The 20,448-nt window shown below is 37.2% G+C and overlaps 1 protein-coding gene and 1 long non-coding RNA gene across 2 annotated transcripts in view; one reads left to right on the top strand and one right to left on the bottom strand.

The window, feature by feature from the left end:
- The window catches only part of SLC15A5 (solute carrier family 15 member 5), a 108,871-nt gene that overhangs the window by 68,744 nt on the left and 19,679 nt on the right, over window positions 1-20,448 (bottom strand). The window contains 3 exon segments of the mRNA XM_049884841.1: window positions 3,882-3,985; window positions 3,988-4,101; window positions 4,227-4,305. Of these exon segments, the coding sequence (XP_049740798.1) occupies window positions 3,882-3,985; window positions 3,988-4,101; window positions 4,227-4,305 (297 nt within the window).
- LOC126075232 (uncharacterized) lies at window positions 10,720-19,790 on the top strand. The gene is made up of 3 exons (XR_007517135.1): window positions 10,720-10,955; window positions 12,773-12,838; window positions 19,494-19,790. It is a non-coding gene; the product is annotated as an uncharacterized LOC126075232 (long non-coding RNA).

A 20,448-nucleotide genomic window follows, 5' to 3' on the forward strand; every position in this document is an offset into this window, starting at 1 on the left:
TGAGTCAGAGCTGACTAGACAACAACTAGCAAAAGTGGACCACAAAGGGAGCTACATTAAAAAAATATTCGTATAACAAATAATTGATTTAAAAAAAAATTTTCCTTCCCCACACAAGACCCTCAATGTATTGTTAGAATTTCTTCGTTTTAAAAAATAAATCCCTACCCTAACTGAAACTCTGGCCCTAACCTATAACTTCTTAGGTTATATTATAACCTCTTCATGTGTTTCGAGCCTTTCTTAGGTTATAATATAGTCAGAACTAAGGCACAGTGTCATAAGAAAGGGCCATCTCCTTACTGCTTTAGTTCAGGAGCTTTGTTACAATCATCCCATCATCCCCGTTATCATTAGCAGCATGTAGTATTTCCTCAATGCCCGGTGGCACGCAAAGCTACTGAGTGTCATGGAAAGAAAGCAAACCTTTGTCTTCTCCTTGAGAAATGGATTCTCCCAACTGTTTTTCTTACGGTGCATGAACTGACTGGGATTCCTGACTCACCACCATACCAGGAGAGCATCCCTGTTCAAGCATTCAGATGATAACCTCTCATTTAAAACATTCACTAAGCCCCTCTTCTGTAATAAATTGTAAAATTTGAGAGAGAATAAGGAGAATCAGAGTCATGGAGGCAGTTCAGCTGTTACCAAGCCTGCCATTTGTAAAATGAGGCTAATGTTACAGTAACTGCTTAAAAACAGAAATTGACCACATTTTCATTGAAGTTCTTTCTATCTGTAAAACTTGTCCTGGTAATAATTTATCTTCTAATCATTATTTGACCCTTAGGATAGTAAACAAAGATAGTTTTGGTTGGGTACAGATGGCAAGACTGAAGAGAACATGAGCTAGTTCTGCCCCAGTACAATAAAATTAATAAGTACATATCCTCCAATCAGACAAAAATGAATTTTTTTTTCTTAAAAAAAAAAAAGTGCTGGCAGCAGAACTAGTCTAAGAATGAAAGGCTCCCAGCACAACTTGGAAGTTTCTGTTACTGATTTCAAATGAGAATTATTGTTAATAGGAATAAAGTTATTATCGGCATGAATCACAGACACAGAAACCTGTTAACTTAATAATGTGGCAAATGTACTATTAATCTTTAGTGAAGCAATATTAATATATTGCCTAATCTAAGAAAAGCCTCCAGTGTCTTGAAAGCCTGAAATCAATTCTGCTTCTGCCTCAAGTTCTAAAATCATCCCCTTTTAAAATTTTAAATACTTTTATTTCGTACAAGCCTCTAAGTATGCAGAAATAATTGCTGTCAATAGAGATTCATTTTCACCTTTGAGTGGCCAGCAGTGACAAATGGCAACATCATCAACCTTAACATCAACATATTTTAAATGTATGTCTTGGAACTGAAGGTCAATAATGGATACTAAATTTAAAATATGGAATTCTATGATATTTTAGTCTCAGTACTTTGATCGTCTTTGTACTGCTGATTACTTCATCTGGGAGCAAAAATTTAATTCCAGCCTATCCCAAAGGAAGTTTCCTCTGACTCCCTAGAGAGGTGCAGTCTAATTATTTTCTTTGAAGTTTCCAGCAAAACATTACCATATGTATATAATCTGTTAGGGATTTTTGACCCAGCTATTTTTTTTTTTTTTATCAGAGAGGCATTGCAGAAAATAGCAAATCATGGGAGCTGATACCGGCCCTCAGTAGAGTGGCTGCTCTGCCATATACTGGTAGGGTGACCAGGGGCAAGTTATTTAATGTCTCTGAGCCTCAGAGTTAAGATAATAATACTAGACTTTGTAGGCTTGTTGTGAGGATTAAATTAGATACTGTAAAGCCATTCTATAGAGCTATGAGACATAATAGGTATTCAAAAAATTAATAGTTTTTGTTCTCTGAAATAAATCGGGCATCTAGATTTGGTAAAATACTTAAAAAATAGTTATCCAAATTTATGTCAGATTAAATACACACACACACATACATAAAACAGTTTGTAGAAAAGGCTCAAACTCAAAGGAAATATCAGCTGTCACTGAATTATGAATATTAGGAATCAATAGTTTGCGCTCTTTACACAGTGAGTTGGAGTCAAGCTATGGGCCATTAATTTCTCCATTCTAATATGTTTTTGTAATATTAATGATTATATATATGGGTAAGCTGTCTGCTGTATTCTATATTTTTGTGTCAGCTATTATTGGAGAGTCAGGAGGGAGATGAATCTTCTAAATCAGACTAGCTTTCATGCATTGTCTAGACCAGTGGTTGGCAATCTTCTGCAAAAGGGCCAGATGCTAAATATTTCCACGTATGATTTCTGTTCTAACTACAGAAAGTAGATGACCAATCCCCCAAAACAACACTCACTTCATTTTTCTGAACCTCAGTTTCCTCTCTGACAAATGAGGTAGTTGAGTAAGTTAATCTCCAAGTTTTTCTTCTTCTTCTTTTTTTTTTTTTTTATACGCTTTAGGTGAAAGTTTACGGAGCAAATTAGTTTCTCATTAAACAGTTAATACACAATTGTTTTGTGACATTGGTTGACAACCCCACAATGTGTCAATGCTTTCTCCTTCTCCACTCTGGGTTCCCTGTTTCCATTTATCCTGTTTTCTTGTCCCTTCTTGCCTTCTTATCTTTGCTTTTGGGCTGGTATGCCCATTAGTCTTGTATACTTGATAGAACTACAAAGCATGTTCCTCACATGCGTTATTGTTGGCCCCATAGACCTGTCTAATCTTTGGCTAAAGGGTGAATCTCAAGAGCTATTTCAGTACTGAGTTAAAAGGGTTTGGGGGCCATACTCCGGGGTTTCCTCCAGTCTCTGCCAGACCAGCAAGGCTGTTTTTGTGTGTGTGTGAATTTGAACTTTGTTCTATATTTTGCTCCCACTTTGTCTGTGATCCCTGCCACAGCAGTCGGTGGTGGTAACTGGGCACCACCTAGCTGTTCTGGGCTCAGTGTGGTGGAGGTTGTGGTAGTTGTGGTCCATTAGTCCTTTGGACTAATCTTTCCCTGCCTAAGTTTTTTTGTTTTGGTTTTTAGCTCTATTGTCCTGTGATTTATGAATACAACTCACTTATTGGCCTTCTAAATTCCAATGGAGAAAATCTCAAATTTATTCAAACGCTTTTATGATCCTTTATTTTTCTTCATAAATAAGTTAGTCTTTGGCCATAACCACATTATTATTTCTTAAATCATATATACTTATAAGATGTACTTTGGGTTAGTGTTTTTCCTCTGCTTTCTCTACAGCATAGTTACTGATTCACTAAGGAACTAATACAGTGGGTGGGAAGAGAATCACTTGCTCATTAGTACTTATACTTCAGAGTACAGTGGAGGTGGTACTCAAATCTGCCAATTTAGCTACTCGTTAGTACCACTTTTTAAAGGTTTAATGAGGGAGGAGGGCAAAACCTTTGGCTAAAAGGAGGTTTTGTAATTGCCTATAGATTTGATATTTTTGTGTGCTACTCCTGAGCCTTATGACTCTGATGTATTGTTTGTCTTGTGTAACTACTAACAAACACTTTTATTTCTATTGGAAATCAACAACACGTGCCCAGGTACTTCTCACGTACACGTCTGCCTGAACCTGCTTAGCTCTTGAAATTAGAGCCCAGCTCCATAGGAGAAAGACCTGGCGATCTGATCCCAGAAAAATTATAGCCTAGAAAACCCTACAGGGCAGTTCTACTTTGTCACACGGGGTTGCTGTAACGTGAAAATCAACTCCACGAGACCAAACAACAGCAACAACAGTTACATGCATTTGTGGAATGACTGACTGAGGATGTATGTGGAGGACTTGCTGGGGTGACAATAACCATTTACTTGTAATGTTAACATGCAACCACTTGATTGTTGTTGGCTTAGTATTAATTGCCTCCCTTACCTGCATAATACACATTCTGTATAGGGGGTGAAAAATGAAGAGGGGGAGAAGCATGAGGAAAAATTTTGCATCTTCCACATGGAACTCACCGTAGTAGCCACCTTTTTTTTCTTGGCATGGTCTAACCAGCTTGTCACATCTCTGGCAAGATGATAATATTGTAGGCAGCATATTTTCAGTGCATTAACAAACACCCCAAAGGTTGTCAGGAAGGAACAACCTGCAAATAATTGGAGATACTATGTATTAGTAAAGGAATTATTCTTAAATTTTCCAAGATGCCAATCAGAAAGATGACAATTGCAATGGCAAAGGGGAGTAAAGTAACTGAGAAAGTTTTAGCACCCAAGGGGTTGTTCAAAGGAACAAGCTTCTGACAAGGGTTCTGGCATCTTGGTGACCAGCCCAAGGTGTTATCTGACAGCTAACATAAAAAATGAAAAAGGTAAGATCAATGAGAACATATTAAAAAGGGAAGAAAGGCGACAAAATAAAACACCAAAGTAAAGGATTTCAGAATCTCTCAGAAGTCTCTGACTTTAATTCATTAATGAATAAAATAGCCTGAACTTTCTTTTACATGCTTAACACAAAGAACTAGTACTATTTTTTTTACATATAAATCATTATATAAATAATCTTCATTTTACTTGGCAGGTAGAGGGTGGTTTCTTATCTTGACATGGAGATGACGGGAAATGTATTCTCTGCTTTGACTTTATCCTTGGATTTCAGACATAAGGTTATACTTTGAACTCTTCAAATGACTTTATAAATGTTGATAGTGTTACTAAAAGTTCAGATTGGATTAGTTGGCTTTTCACTTTTCAAGTAGTTTCCTCTGGGTTTGTATGGTTATTGCTTTAGTATCAGAAACATTTTATTGCTTCAGATGTTAGCAGTCATTTACTGCCAGTGATTTGCAACCTTATTGTTGCTTCCTGTATGTTCTTTCAGATTCCACTTTTCTTTGACTCCATTAGGACTTCCTGATAAAATGACAGATAAGAGACCTCCGTTATAAGAGACCTCCGTTTAGTTAGAGTAGTGCAGCTGTGCCATCATGATTCTTACAATTTTTCATAGCACTCTCTTTGACCAGATAAATCCTTGTACATGTTACATAGACACCAAACCACGATTGCAGGATAAATAGTAAGATAAACGTGAAAAGGTTTGAGGGTCTCCAAAGAGGGCTACTCTAGAAACTCAAAGTGTAGTTTGATCATCATTCCCATTATGTTCAACTTTCCTATAGTAAAATTGAGGATGAAATGCATTCTAACTGGACTCATCTCAATGCCATAGATTATTGGTTGTTATATTTAAATAAAGAATATTTATTAATATTTCTTTTTATGGTCATGGAGTAGTTATATTGATTTGATCTGATCTTTTCTTTAACATTGTAATGGACCTATTATGTCAGCCTTTGATTAATTGAGGAAACTGGGGACCTGGTAATTGAATGTGGAGCCTTTCACCTCTAAGTCACTGAATCAAATCCAGCCCAAATTGGTAGTGACCAAGAATGATTATATCCACGGCTCTTTGGTGGCCTCTGTGAAATGCATTTAGGTCATACAGAAGTATGTTGGGATAATTGCTGACGGGAGATGAGCTCATATCTACAGTCACTATTGCCTCTCCTTAGGTAGACAGACACAGATGAAAGGCCCAGGGACTAATAAGGCCAAGGGGACAGAAGCTCCTGTGAGTGGCCAAGGCTTCTGTTTCTTAGTAAACAAGTAATAGGGACATTTCTGTTATTGCAAAAAGAACTGCCCTAGTATGAGACTTTCCTAGCTATTTCAATTAGTTTACTTAAAGTTTTAGTAAGATGAGATCTGAGAGTGTGTTGATGAACAGACTAGAGACTGAATTTAAGCAGGCCTGGGTTATGAGGCTTAACTTCCTAACATTTTCTTATAATCTTGTCTCTGTGCTTCTCATCACCCTGCCCTCTGCTCAACTATTGCAAAACTGCTGTGTAGACAGTAGGGTTATTATTAGCATTGATCTAAATTTCTATATGTTTTCAAATAGTCCTCATTATTAAGAACTCTATTTGTAGGATGAAAGGCTATTTCCAAAGGTATTTTTCCCAATGTCTTCACTTTTTTTTTTAAAACATTTTATTGTGGTTTGGGTGAAAGCTTACAGAGCAAATTAGTTTCTCAGTGAACAATTTATACACATTTTGTTTTGTGACATTAGTTGCAATCCACTCAATGTGACAGAACTCTACCCACTTCCTCCCTGGGTTCCTCATTTCCATTTGCCCATCTTTCCAGCCCCTTCCTGCTTTCTGGACCTTGTTTTCGGGCAAATGCTGCCATTTTGATCTTGTATGGTTGATTGTTCCGAGGAGCATGTTCCTTGTGAGCGTTATTGTTCACTTTATAAAAAAAGACCAAACCCATTGCCGTTGAGTCACTTCTGACTTACAGTAACCCTATAGACCTGTCTATTTGGCTGAAAGGTGATCCTTGGGAGTGGGTTCAGTTCCAGGTTTGATGAGTGTCTAAGGGCTATAGTCTTGGGGGTTCCGCCAGTCTCTACCAGACCACTAACTCTGGTCTTTTTCATGAATTTGAATTTTGTTCTACATTTTTCTCCTGCTCTGTCCAGGACCTTCTATTGTGATTCTGATCAGAGCAGCTGGTAGTGGTAACTGGGCACCATGTAGTTCTTCTGAGCTCAGTCTAGGGGAGGCTGTGTTTCATGTGGTCCATTAGTACTTTGAACTAATTGTTTCCTCGAGTCTTTGATTTTCTTCACTCCTCTTTGCTTCAGATGGGAAGAGAAACAAGCATAACCCTGATACCAAAGCCAGGCAAAGATACCACTAAAAAAGAATGTTATAGATGAGTATCTCTCATGAGTGTATGCACAAAAATTCTGAACAAAATCCTAGCCAATAGAATCCAAAACCATAACAAAAAAATAATATATCATGACCAAGTGCGATTGATACCAGGTATGCAAGGATGGTTCAACATTAGAAAATCAGTCAACGTAATCCACCACATAAATAAAACAAAGGAAAAGAACCACATGATCATATCAATCTATGTAACCATTTCATTTTTCCTGAGCTCCTCACAAGTTTCTTTGTCTTTGGTTTGGGGATGTTTGATTATAAAATGCCTTGAACATTTTCTTTTACAGTCTATCCTATTTGGGGTTTGTTGAGATTCTTGGATTGATATCTTCTCATCTTTCATTCTGCCAGTAAATCTTTAAAAAATTTCTCTGTGCTTTTTTTTTTTGTCTCCTCCTGTTCTGGTATTCTGATCACACATAAATTATTCCTCTTGATGGTGTCCCACATAACCCTTAGGCTTTCTTCATTTTTCTTCATTCTTTTTTCTGATTGTTCCTCTAATAGATTAGTACCAAGTAATCTGTCTTCTATTTCTCTGATTCTGTCTTCCATTGTTTCAATTCTATGCCTTTGTCCTTCCAATGTGTTATCTGTTTCTGAAATTTTAGTGTTATATCTGGATTTTTGGTTGCTGTTTTTATATGCTTTTCCAATTCTCTATTTATTTTGTCATTTTGTTCTCGTATTGTTTTCCTGAATTCTTCTAGAGTTTTATCTGTGTTTTCCTTGATCTCTTGGAGGGCCTTGTATGTAAGTCTTTTAAATTCCTTATTGGGTAGTTCCATTACTGTTTCTTCCTCAGGGAGGTTTCCTGGTTCTTTATTTTGGTCACTCACTGGAGCCATCTTCTCCTGCTTCTTTAGGTCATTTGATATTATCTGTTGTTTCCAAGGCATTAAGGTGTTATTATATTTATTTATTAATTGTATGTTTGCTATGTCCTGATTTTTTGTTATGTTTGGTTTGATGTATCTGGATAGGCAGGAGTGCTACTCTGATCACTAGTCTGGCCACAGTTGAATGCCCGCCATCTGTCTCTGGGTGGGTGGGGTAGCAGCTGGGTGTGTGAGCACAGGTCTCTGTTCACTGGTTTTGTGGGGTGGCTGAGGGCATATTGAGTGAGTGTTGGCTGCCACCTTTTCTCAGCCCAGTGGTGCAGGAATGGGCAGTGATACTTGCTGAGTGGGTGAGTGGCACATGTGGCAAGTATGACTGCCTAGTGGGGGCATGGTTGCCACCTCTTGCTGGATGGGGGCGTGAGTGGTGGGTGGGTGCATGAACAATCATGCTGCTGCCACCTCTCGCATGGTGGGGGGAGGGTGTGAGTGACAAGCCAGCATACGCACAGTCATGTACTTGCCACCCCTTGTGGGGTGGGGGGGGTAGGGTTGAGAGATGGCGGGCAGCAGAGGGCAGGTACCCATGGGGTCACGCTGCCACCACCTCTTGCTAGGCCAGGTGGGGCATGGGCCATGAGTAGGTGGATTTGCATACATGTGCGTGGTGAGGGGGAGGAGAGCGAGTGGTGGGTGAATGTGTGTGCGATTGTGCCACCTCTGCCTCTTGCTGGGCAGATGGAGGGGGAGGAAATGGTAAGTGGGTGTGCGAGTTTCTGGGTTGATGGAAAGGAGGGGTGGGGCAAGTGCCAGTGCTGCACCGGGGCACCTTGACACCACTCAGTGGGGTCATGGGGGGGTGGTAGTTGAGGAGGGGAAGTAGTGGTCAGGGTGGGGAGGTGGCAGTCAAGGCAGGGAGGTAGCTGTAAGGGCTGGGTTGGGGGGAAGGGGTGGGTTTATACCTTGGTTTCCAGCAGTCAGAGTTGCAGGGATGGGGAAGTTTGTGACACTAATCACCAGGAGGGTGGCAGGAAGGAAAGTGTGCTACTCTGGTCACCAGGAGAGGTTGCCTGGGTTCTTCCTGTTGGCCGCAGCCAGCAATTAATTGGAACCTTATTTCACTCGGGGTATATCTACATAGTTACTGTGTGTCCTATTGGGAATTCCATGAAGTTGCCTTCTGTGCTCCTCACCCATGACTGCTGCTGTCTTTGTCTCAAGATGGCCACACTGTGCTGGGCCAGCCGGCAGGGCCCCTCTGCTCTGTCTCTTCTTGTCCACTGTTTTTAGTCAGTTTCTTCTTTCCGTCAGTGTTCAATCTAGTTCTTTATCCTTTCATTTTATGCTCAGAGATCCAGGATTGTCCTCTGTATCTGTGAGTCAGAATCGACTCGATGGCACTAGGTTAGTGGGATCTGTTTTACTTGGTTTCTCAGGTGTTTGCTGTAGAGGGACAGCGTGATGTGTCTGACTAAGCCTCCGTTTTGGCCAGAAGTCTTGTCACATTTTTTTAAGTTCAGGTGCTTGTACTGAATATAATATGTTTGCAACTTACTATTTCTCTTTTGTAAACTTGTTGTCATCAATATTTTTTGCAAGGTAAATTTGGATCTTCTTTTAATGCCTGATAAATTGGTTCATTCCATTTTATTAAACAATTAAACATAACTATCGTATTATTTCTAGAGAAAGGTAGGTTAGATTAGTACTACTCAAACTGTGTTAAAGGATTCACTTAAAAAAAAAACTCTCAATTCTCCCAACCAATACATTTATGAAATATAAAAAATGAAATTCCTGAAAAATAAAATAAACAAACAAAAAATATAAGCCCTGGTTTTTATTAGATTCAATAGACAAAAAATTACTATAAACATTCTATAAAAATTTCTAAATGTTTTCTCTCAGTTTCTGTATAGCAAACAGTTCATAGACCAGCACTGCTCCCTGTACCAGGATTTGAGAAGCACTGACTTCAACTGAATACTCATTTAGAAAAGCAAATAAAATTGTACCTGTGAATGAGATTTAAAATTCTATACTCTCATAATTCTTTTTTGGGTTCAGCCCGAGTTGCAGTAGTATAGCAAGTGCACATAAGTGATGGCAAACAAATGTGCATGTAATCCTTCATTCATCCAACATATTTATTCAGTACCTACTATGTGCCAGAGACTGTTCTAGGCCCTGGGAATACAGCAATGAACAAGATCTACAAAGCCCTCAGTTTTCTTTCTGCTGGGAGGAGATAATATACAAGCAAGAAAGTATTAGATAAGTTCTATGATGAAAACAAAATGGGCTTATATGATAGAGACCCATTGTGGATACAGAGTGTAGAGGAGCCCCTCTAAGGAGATGATATTTGAGCTGAGGCTTGCGTGACTAGAAGGAGGCAAAAAGACCCAGAGGAAGCATATGCCAAGCACACCATAAGGTAGAAATGACCTGGGAGACGTTCGGAAATAGAAAGCCATTGAGGCAGTAGCTCAGTTAGCTGAAAAGAAGATTGGGAGATGAAGTCCAAGAGGGGCATAGACACAAGACCTTAGGAGCCAGAGTAAAGAGCTTAGAGTTTATCCTCAGTATCATAGCAAACTATTAAGGAATTTTAAGCAGAGTAGAGATATAATATGTTGTATATTTTTAAAAGATTATGCTGGAACTCTGGTAGCCGTGTGAATAATGAATTTTAGGGAATCATAGAGGAAGCTGGGAGACAGGCAAGAGATAATGGTGATTTTAGGATAGTCGTAGTACCAACAGAGAGATGAACAGAATGAGATGTGGGTTTTTTTTGTTTTTTTTTTTTAATGAAATCATTTTAATTCTGAAGCATAACATGATCTATACTACTTATATATTATACATTTTCATTCTGGTAAGTATATATATAAAATGAAACATTTGCCATTTCAACATCTTTTACATGTACAATTCAGTGACATTAATTACGTTCATCATGTTGCACAACCATCACCGCCATCTGTTACTCAATTTTCTCATCACTCTTAACAGAAGCTCAGTGCCCCCTAAGCAATGATTTCCTCTTTCTCTCTCCCACCTACTTCTGGTTACCACTAATAAACTTTGGTCTCTATACATTGGTCTATCCTAGATATTTCATATATGTTGGGCCATACAATATTTGTCCTTTTGTGAATGACTTATTTTCAGGAGAACCAATAGTATTTTCTGATGTGGGAAGGGAAATGAAGAAATGAGAAGATTTGAGGTTGACTACTTTTTTTTTCCCTTAACTGAGTGCTGGTGGCATACTGAGAAGACAACAAAGGAGTTGTTTGCAGTTGAGGGAATCAGGAGTTGAATTTTGGCCAGGTGAAGTTTGAGGTGAGTATTCAATAACCAAGTCAAAATGTCAAATAGGAAGTAGTATATATGAGTGTTGAAATCAGGAGAGGGGTCCATATAAAATTGAATGTTTGATGTATCCAAAAAATCAAACCAGTTGCTGTTGAGTCAGTTCTGACTCCTGGTGACCTCATGTGTCTCAGAGTAGAACTGTGATCCATAGGGTTTTTATGGCTGTGACCTTTCAGAAGCAGGTCACCATAACTTTCTTCCAAGGCACTTCTGAGTAAGTTCAAACCAACAGCCTTTCAGTAAGTAGCTGAACATTAAAAGCCATGGGACTAGAGGAGATTATGTGATGGAAAGTGTGTGGGTAGAGGAGAGATGGCAACCCTGAAATGAATTTTTGGGCTTCACGTCATCTAGGAGACCACCAGAGAGGAGTTAGCCAAGGAGATTGGGAAAGGTGGACAATGTGCTCGGTAGGCTGTAAGTAAGAGGGAAAAAAGGCAGGAAAGTAGTCAACCTAAAATGATCAGATAGATGAAGAATGAGACAATAAGTCAGAGAGGGCAAGAAAAGGAACTGCACAGTAATCTGTCCACACAAGGGAGTGACTGTTGTCACCTGAAATCATATAGGCACCACTGAATGTTAGAAGGGATAGCCTACTGAAAATACCTGCATCTAAACATCAAATCATCTTCTTGGATTTAATCCATTAGAATTAACAAAAAACTCATGCCTTCTGTACAAATAATTTTGGTTGTCATGTAGACAGAGCCAAGAAAAGTCCTCTGTCATTATAATTCTCAAATTGCTTTTCTGCACCAGGAGCAGAAATGGGAAGTTGAAAAAATATCTGGAATGAAAAGTTCAACTGAGGCTTCAAGCTCTGGTTTAAATGTGCATGAAAAACACACCAGGCATGCACATTTTAAAATAAAACAGATGAGCTACTTTCAATGTTTTATTGCAAAACTCAAAGATTGTAGCTGTTACTATTAAAAAGAAAAAAAAAAAACTTTTAGAAAGCTATTTTTCTATTCTTTCTACCTTTAAGTCCTTGGCTCTGATGTTCTGTTCCTCTGACCTTGATCTAATCATGAATATCTATGCTACTTAATTATAATAAAAAAGCCTACATTGCACTCTAGATGGTAGATGCATATTTTTTCTTCTTTGGTCACCTGCCAGTTCTCAAAATTATAGCAGTGGGAAGAAATGCAAATGAAGGCCGTGCTTGACAGCCAAACGTAATGGAATGCATGGTCCACATTTGAAAAGTTACCTTAAAAGAAAAGGTAGCATATAAAAAATCATTTCTTTAAGGTCACCTATGGCTTTGAATTACAGCTTTGAGGTATTTCCAATTTAGTCATCAGAGAGGGAGAAGCCAAAATAAAGATTATATACTTTGCTAGAGGGAAGACAGAATTTTACTTCATCATAGGTGGATGATCTTATAGCTTGCAAACAGTTGAAAAAAATTAACAACTCCCCCCAAAAGCAAAATATTCATTTTATGAAGTTTTTTTCTTGTTAATATCCAAAGAAAATTCACCTCCTCCCTTCTCACATGTTCATATATGTAATATATAGACTACAATAGGCTTGCAATAAACAGTTGATTTTATAAATCTGTATTCTGATGAATATATTTTCAAGTAAGATATTGGAATTCAAATGAAGGGATGCTGAATAGTTATATACATATATTATATATATATATATATATATATAAATTCATAACACTCCCAAATTATTTGATAATTATACACTCTAGAAAATGCCGAAGTGTTCTTTCAGGAAAAAAATTATAATAACATTTTCCTTTTTCTTTTTTGCTCCTCAAGGCTAACCAAGAATCTCTCTCAGACTTCATTCTGCGTATGGAACCTGTTCCACAGACTACTAGGAGGGTATGTATTGCTAAGCTGTGGTCCACAGGCCACACAGCTCTGAGAAACAAGAACAGGAGATTCTGTGGATAATATTTTCAGTGCTTCACTGCCTCAGTGTGCAATACAATGGAATGACCTCTAGCCTGAGAAAAATGATGACTGGGTCTGGTTCCACTTTAGCCATTTTCTGAGAAATCTTGGGCAAGCCATTTAATTGAGTTATGTCTCTGTTTTCTTACTCAGTTTAACAACAACAAACATTGATTGAACACTTACCATACTCCAAGTATTTATAGGACACCAAAACCAAAACAAAGTGCTGGCTAGTTGACTCTGACTGATGGCAACCCTATGTGTATCACAGTAGAACTGTGCTCCATAGGGTTTTCAATGGCTGATTTTTAGGACAGAGATTGCCAGGCCTTTCTTTCAAGATACCTTTGGTAGACTTGAACCTCCAAACTTTCAGTTAGCAGTTGAGCAAGTTAACCCTTTGTACTACCGAATTCTAATTGTATTCATAAAAGATAATTTTAATATAATGTGATAAGTGAAATGGTAAAGTTATTATCAGGTACTACAGGAGCAGAGGCAAAGCTTACAAACCTGGTCTATAAAAGGATACAATGGAACCCTTCCTACCTACCTACAGGTATGTGGTGAAAATAAAGTAACATAGGTGAATATACTTAATTTTTAAAAAACACAACCCATTGCAGTGCTCTTAGTGGTAGTTGTATAGAAGAGTAGTAGAGACAGTAGTAAAAGGAAAATAAACTAGACACCAACGTAAGGGTTAAACAAGATAGATGATCAGATAAACCAATAGAACAGAATAGAAATTTCAAGAATGCAAGTGGCAATTTAGTATATGATGAAGGAGATATCTCAAATTAGTGAGGGAAAAAAATGGATTTTTTAATAAGTGGGGTTGGGATAACTGGATAGCCAGATAAAATTGGGATCATCCTTAAAACGTATTCTAATTTCCAAATGGATCCGAGATGTAAAGGTAAAAATAAAGTCATAGAAGTACTAAAAGAAAATATGACTGAATTTCTTTATTATATCTGGGACTGAGGAAAGCTTTTCCACTGACTCAAAATTCAGAAGCAATAGGGAGAAGACTGATAAATTTGATTACAAACAAAAAACTGAACAAAAAACAAAAGAAATAGACTTAAAAGTCTGATGCATGTCAAATAACCCCAGAAGCAAAGTAAAAAGATAAATGTCAAATGGGGAATAATATTTGCTACTTCTACCACAGACAAAGTGTCAATATCCCTAGTATATAAAAATCTTCTAAAAGTTGACAAGAAATAGACCACAACCCTATAGAACAAATGGACTAGGAATATGAATGGGTAGTTCATTGAATAAGAAATACAAGTGGCTTTAAAGCAATGAAAAGTTGCTCAGCTTTTCTTAGAGAAACGTAAATTAAAATTACCATGAGATACCTTTTCTCACTGTCGAATTGGCAAAAATCCAAAAGTTTGACAACATACCCTATTGGAGAGACTGGGAAAATAAGCATCTCATACATTTCTGGTGGAAATGCAACATGGTACAATCAGTATGGAAAGGGATTTGACAATATATAGCAAAATTATATATTGATTTACTTTTTGATTGAGCAATCCTGCTTCTAGGAATATGAAGACATGCTGGACAAAAACAAATGCAAAGATTAGTATGCACCACACTATTCATTAGAACCTATTTAACAAAGAAAAAAAACAAACCCAAATGTCCATCAATATGGGACTGGTAAAATAAATGATGGTTTATCTACACAATGGAGTACTATGCAGCTATAAAAAGAAATGAAGAATATCCTTATATACAACTATGAAGCAATCCTCAGGTTATATTAAATGAAAAAAGCAGGCAAGAAAAAATATAAACAATATGTTACTGCTTATATAAGAACGGGAAAATATACATACATACATACATACACACACATATGATGTTGTTAGCTGCCCTCACGTTGGTCTCCAACTCATGGCCACCCTGCTGCACAATGGAAAAAAACACTATCCAGCCTAGTGCCAACCTCACAGACCGTTGTGATTCATAGGATTTTCACTGGCTGATATTCAGAAATAGATCGCCAGGCCTTTCTTTCTAACTGAGTCCTTGAGTAGTTCAGTTAATGTACTTAACCGCTAACAGAAAGTTTAGAGGTTTGAGTTTACCTAGAGGCACCTTGGAAGACTTAGAAGAAAGGCCTGGTGATCTACTTCCAAAAAAATCAGTCACTGAAAACTCTACGGAGCACAGTTCTACTGTGACAGGCACAGGATGCCAAGAGTTGGAGTTGACTCAGGGCAAGTGTTTTGTTTTTGTTGTTCTTTCTAACACACATATATAATGCATAATTTTAATATTTGCCTTTATTTTTTAAAAAGGAAGACAAAACTATAAAAATATTTAATTGGTGATCTATATGGAAGAAAGGGAATCAGGTATAGAGATTAAGTAGACTTCGTTCTGTACATGAATTTTAGATGACTAAAAAGATATATATAATTTAAAACTAAATTAATGTTTTTTTAATTTCTCAAAGTAGAAAGCAAAATGAAACAAATACATGTATTGTATATCACATTAGTGGCATAACCAGTGACTTTAAAACATAATTTGAATGTGCATGTTGCTATCATTGCTGTGTGTCATGTAGTTGATTCCAACTCATAGCTACTCTATAGGGTAGAGTAGAACTGCCCCCATAGGGTTTCCTAGGATGTAATCTTTACAGGAGCAGACTGACACAGCTTTTCTCCGGTGGACAGTGGGTGAGTTCAAACTGCTGAACTTTTGGTTAGCAGCCAAGAGCTTAACCATTGGACTACCAGGGTTCCTTATTGAATGTACATACCCAGGGATTAAAAGGACAAAAATGGCACCAAAAAAAAAAAATTCTTTAAATTGTTTTCAGTAATCATATTGTTTGTAGTGGTGTTGGTATTGTTAACTGGAGACTGTTGAGAGTGTCCCTTTGGAATAAAGCAAATGTGTAATCATACTGGTCCTACTGAAAACTGGGATTTTTGGCATGTGAGAAAGTAGAAAAAGATGTGTTTGATGAGGTTAAGTAAAGGTTAAGTAAAAATTCTGTAGTATTAAATTTGATTAGGGTATTAGTGCTACCCACAATGTATGTTATCTTAGAAAAAAACATTTTCCGGCTTTGTGCACTGAAAATATCTATGTGCTATGACAGGCTAAGTAGCAGTGAGCATCCCTACTGCTAAGACTGTAGTCTCTGTTCGGTGCCTTCGAGTCATTTCCGACTCATAGCGGGCCCTTCATACTACAGAATGAAACACTGCCCTGTCCTGTGCCATCCTCACAATCGTTCTTAAGCTTGAGTCCATTGTTGTAGCCACTGTGTCAATCCATCTTGTTGAGGGTACTCCTCTTTTTCACTGACCCTCTACTTTACCAAGCATGATGTCTTTAAACATCATTTTTCACTGAAAGGAAACAAAGCTTTTTGGAGAAACATTTGAATCCAAGTTCATGGAGGAAAATGATGAACACAGAACATACCAGAAAGCAAGGAAGCAATCAAAGACAGCTAGAGGCTTTTCCAAAGAATTCAAAGGCACCAACATGAAGACAGCCTCACTGCCCAAATATGGGGAAATGTGAAGATTCAATAACTGTAATGAATTGAAACAATTCAAAGATGTTTAAGTTCATTACTTCATTATAATGGTTAAAAAATTAATAACCCAAACTTCCTAACAGGTCATTTTTGCAGGATGCTGAAGTCCGACTCATTAATTTGAAAATCTTTAAATACAGGGGGAAAAAAATTATCTCACCTATATAAGCTGTTCCTCTGTGTAACTAAATAGTTGATGATGGAATATTTCTCTTTTTAGAATTATTTCGACTAATAAAACAGGAGGGGATATAGACTATTGCCACTTTACAACCCCAGAGGAGCAGTGGACTGAGGCAATCACCCAATGGATGCTGACACTGCAAAATGCAGATAATCAGACATCATGCCTCTTGACTGAAATACAGAACATCATTTATGAAGGAATTCTGCCAAAAAGAAATCCGGAATCAGATGAAGCCCCTAGGTCTAACTGACAATTTATACGATATACAGGGAAGAGAGAAACCTGTTAGGCTACACCATATGGATGCATTCAGCAAAACCAAGACAATGGGAAGTGGTACATGAATATGTCCAGACTGCTTAAAAATAAATAAATGAATAAATTGAGGAGAGAGAGAAAGAGGGGAAATATATATGGCTTAAGGGATATAGCTGCCTTATTTGGATTTGATTTGAACAAGCTATAAAACAAAACAAAAGCAACAACAAAAAATTAGAAATTATCAGGGATGTTTGAACAGGGGCCAGATATTTGATGGTATTAAAGAATTCTCCCTCTCTCCATATGTATATATTTAGTAAGGAGTGTACTTTGGATAAAAATTGCTAATTTTAATGGTTTTATACACATTTAAGCTATGATACGGTAGCAAGCCAGTTAAACTAGAGTTTGCAAATATTATTTATTAAATTTTCTAAGAAGTGTGTACACATCAACTATGTTCTTTGTTTCCTTCCTATTTAAAAAAAAAAAAAAAAACTGTTGCCGCCTACTCGATTCTGACTCATAGCAACCCTATAGGACAGAGTAGAACTGCCCCATAGAGTTTTCAAGTCGTGCCTGGTGGGTTCGAACTGCCAACCTTTTGGTTAGCAGCCATAGCACTTAACCACTATACCACCAGGGTTTTCCGCCTTCCTATTTAGAATATATTAATATGTAGAAAGAATGAGTTCTATTTTTTCCAAATTGGAGATTAACAAATTTCTTCTCTAAAGGGCCCCAAAGTAAACATTTTAGGCTCTGCAGGCCATATATGGTCTCTGCTGCAACTACTCAACTCTCTGTTGCGGTGCTAAGGAAGCCACAGATAATATTTTATCTAATATCCCTAATGAACATGCAAAGGGTTAAACGGTTGAAGAGTTGAATCTTACCATTTATTTAAGTTTTCAATACATAGGAAAACAGAAAACTCAGGGAAGGGGAGTCTAATTAGGTAATAAAGTCCAGAGAAGGCACTAAGCCAAAGAAATGTGTGACACCTGAATAAAACCTTCAGTTTTGCCTCCAAACTATTACTGTTACAAACAGGTGTCTGGTTTGCAAATTCTGGGGAAATAACTTCCATCTCACAACCTTACCTTGAGTCTAAATTCTGCTACTAGAATCTCATTGACAAGGAGGCATTTTCACATTAACTTAAAAAAAGTTACTGAGGTAAAAGTAAATATAATAAAATTCACCTATTTTACATGTATAGTTGGATGAGTTTTGGGTAAATTTTCAGTTGTACAAACACCAATAGATTTAAGTTTTAGAACATTAATTTCATCACCAGATTTAAAGGGCTCACCTGATTAGGCCTGACTCACCCAGGATAATCTCCCTTTTAATTAACTAAAAATCAACTGATTATGGAGATTAATTACATCTGAAAAATCCTTTTGCCTTTGCCACATCATGTAACAAAATCAAAGGAGTGGCAAAGATAATTTACATATCCATCACTCCCAAAAGTTTCATGTTCTTTTGTAATCTCTCCTTCCTCTCTCGTCTTGTTCTCCTTCTCCCCTTTCCCATCTTCAGGATGCTACTGATCTTTCTGTCACTATAGATTAGTTTGCAATTCATAGATTTTTTTTTTTTTTAATAAATGGAATTATCCGGTATGTACTCTTTTTTATCCGGCTTTTTTCACTTAGCATAATTATTAAGATTCATCTATATGGCTGTGTATAGCTGTAGTTCATTCATTTTTATTGCCAATTAGTATTCCATTATGTGAGTATACTACAATTTGTTATCCATTTATCTGTTGATGGTCATTTTCTCCCTAGCTTGGTCCTATTACAAATAAAGTTGTCATCATATTTCATGCACAAGTCTTTATATGAATATATGCTTTCATTTCTCTTGGACAACTACCTAGGAGTGGAATGGCTGAGTGACATTTTAAGAAATTTCCAAATGGTTTCCAAAGTGACTGTACTATTTCACAGTCCCTCTAGCTGTTTATGAGCATTTTAGTTCTCCACATCCTTGCCAGCAGTTGGTAAAAAAACCAAACCGTTGCCATTGAGTCGATTTTGACTCGACCCTATAGGACAAAGTAAAACTGCCTCATACGATTTCCAAGGAGTGGTTGGTGTATTTGAACTGCTGATCTCATGGTTAGCAACAGAGCTCTTAACCACCCTGCCGTGAGGGCTCCAACACTTGGTACAGACAACCTTTAATTTTAGCCATTTTAGTGTGTGTATTGGTATCTCATTGTGGTTTAAATTTGCATTTTCTTAAGGACTAATGATTTTTAGCATCTTTACACATGCTTATTTGTCATCTGTATATCTTCTTCTGTTCAAATATTTTTTAAACTGAGTTGTTTATTTTCTTATTATTGAGTTTTGAAGGTTCTTTATATATTCTGAATATAAGTTCTTTATCAAATATGTGATCTGCAAATATTTTTCCCAGTCTTTGCCTTTCCTTTTAATTTTCCTAACAGTTTTTTTTTTTAAAAGAACAGAAATTCTTAATTTTGATGAAGACCAATTGATCTTTTTGTTTTTCTTTTTCTTTTACAGATCATGCTTATGGTGGTGTATCTACGAAACTGTTGCCCAACCCAAGGTCACAAAAATTTTGTCCTTCTTTTACAGAGAAGAAATCTGAGCCATAGAGAGCTGAAATCATTTGTCTAAATTCACACAGCTGAATTGTGGAGGAGCCATGAGTAGACAGCATCTGTCCTATTGCAGCTTCTAAGGAGAAGCTAACTGGACTAGCTGCCTGTTATACTTCTTTCCAGGTCTTATATATATTGTCTTGATACCATCATTTCACCATTAATTCAAGCTTTAATATTTGAAATCACCTTTCATTCATCCCTCTTATCCACATTTTACATATCATTAATAAAAATATAAATATTTTTCTTCCTCTTTGGAATAGTAGCCAAAAGATATAAATTTGAGTCACAACTCTGATAGTCACATTACCTGTGATCCCTTTCTGGAATTCAAGATCTTTATAATGGGAATCATACCCTCTGGGTAGGGTTTTTGTAAGGATTGAATCAAGAACACTGACTGTAACTGTAAAGTGCTAAGCAAATGTTGTGACTGATATTCATTTTTCTCCAATGGAAGAATTACTATTTGATTCCAGAAACAAAAATTGCAGTGAGATTGAAGTGGAATGAGCAATGGCTACAGTGTTAGAAAAGACCAGGTAGGCAAGTGTAGACCAAATCATTTAGGGCCTTGATGTCCAGGAAAGAACAGCTACAGCTTCATTCTCAGGGCAACAACAAGCCATTCATTGCGAACTGAGCAGGAAGCTGATATGCTCGGATTTTAAAGTAGACGAAAAAAAAAAAAAAATTAAGATGTCTCTCTGTGAACTTTAGATGGAGACCAGTCCTAGTATTACACTATTTTCGATGAGAACAAAGAGTGAGTTGGACCAGGGTCATTGCAAAGAAAAGGAAAGAAGTGGATAGATGTGTGATGTATTTTTGAAAAGGAAACGTGGCGAATC

The sequence above is a fragment of the Elephas maximus genome, chromosome 4 (genome assembly GCF_024166365.1).
Source record: "Elephas maximus indicus isolate mEleMax1 chromosome 4, mEleMax1 primary haplotype, whole genome shotgun sequence".
In the NCBI taxonomy this organism is placed as follows: Eukaryota; Metazoa; Chordata; class Mammalia; order Proboscidea; family Elephantidae; genus Elephas; species Elephas maximus.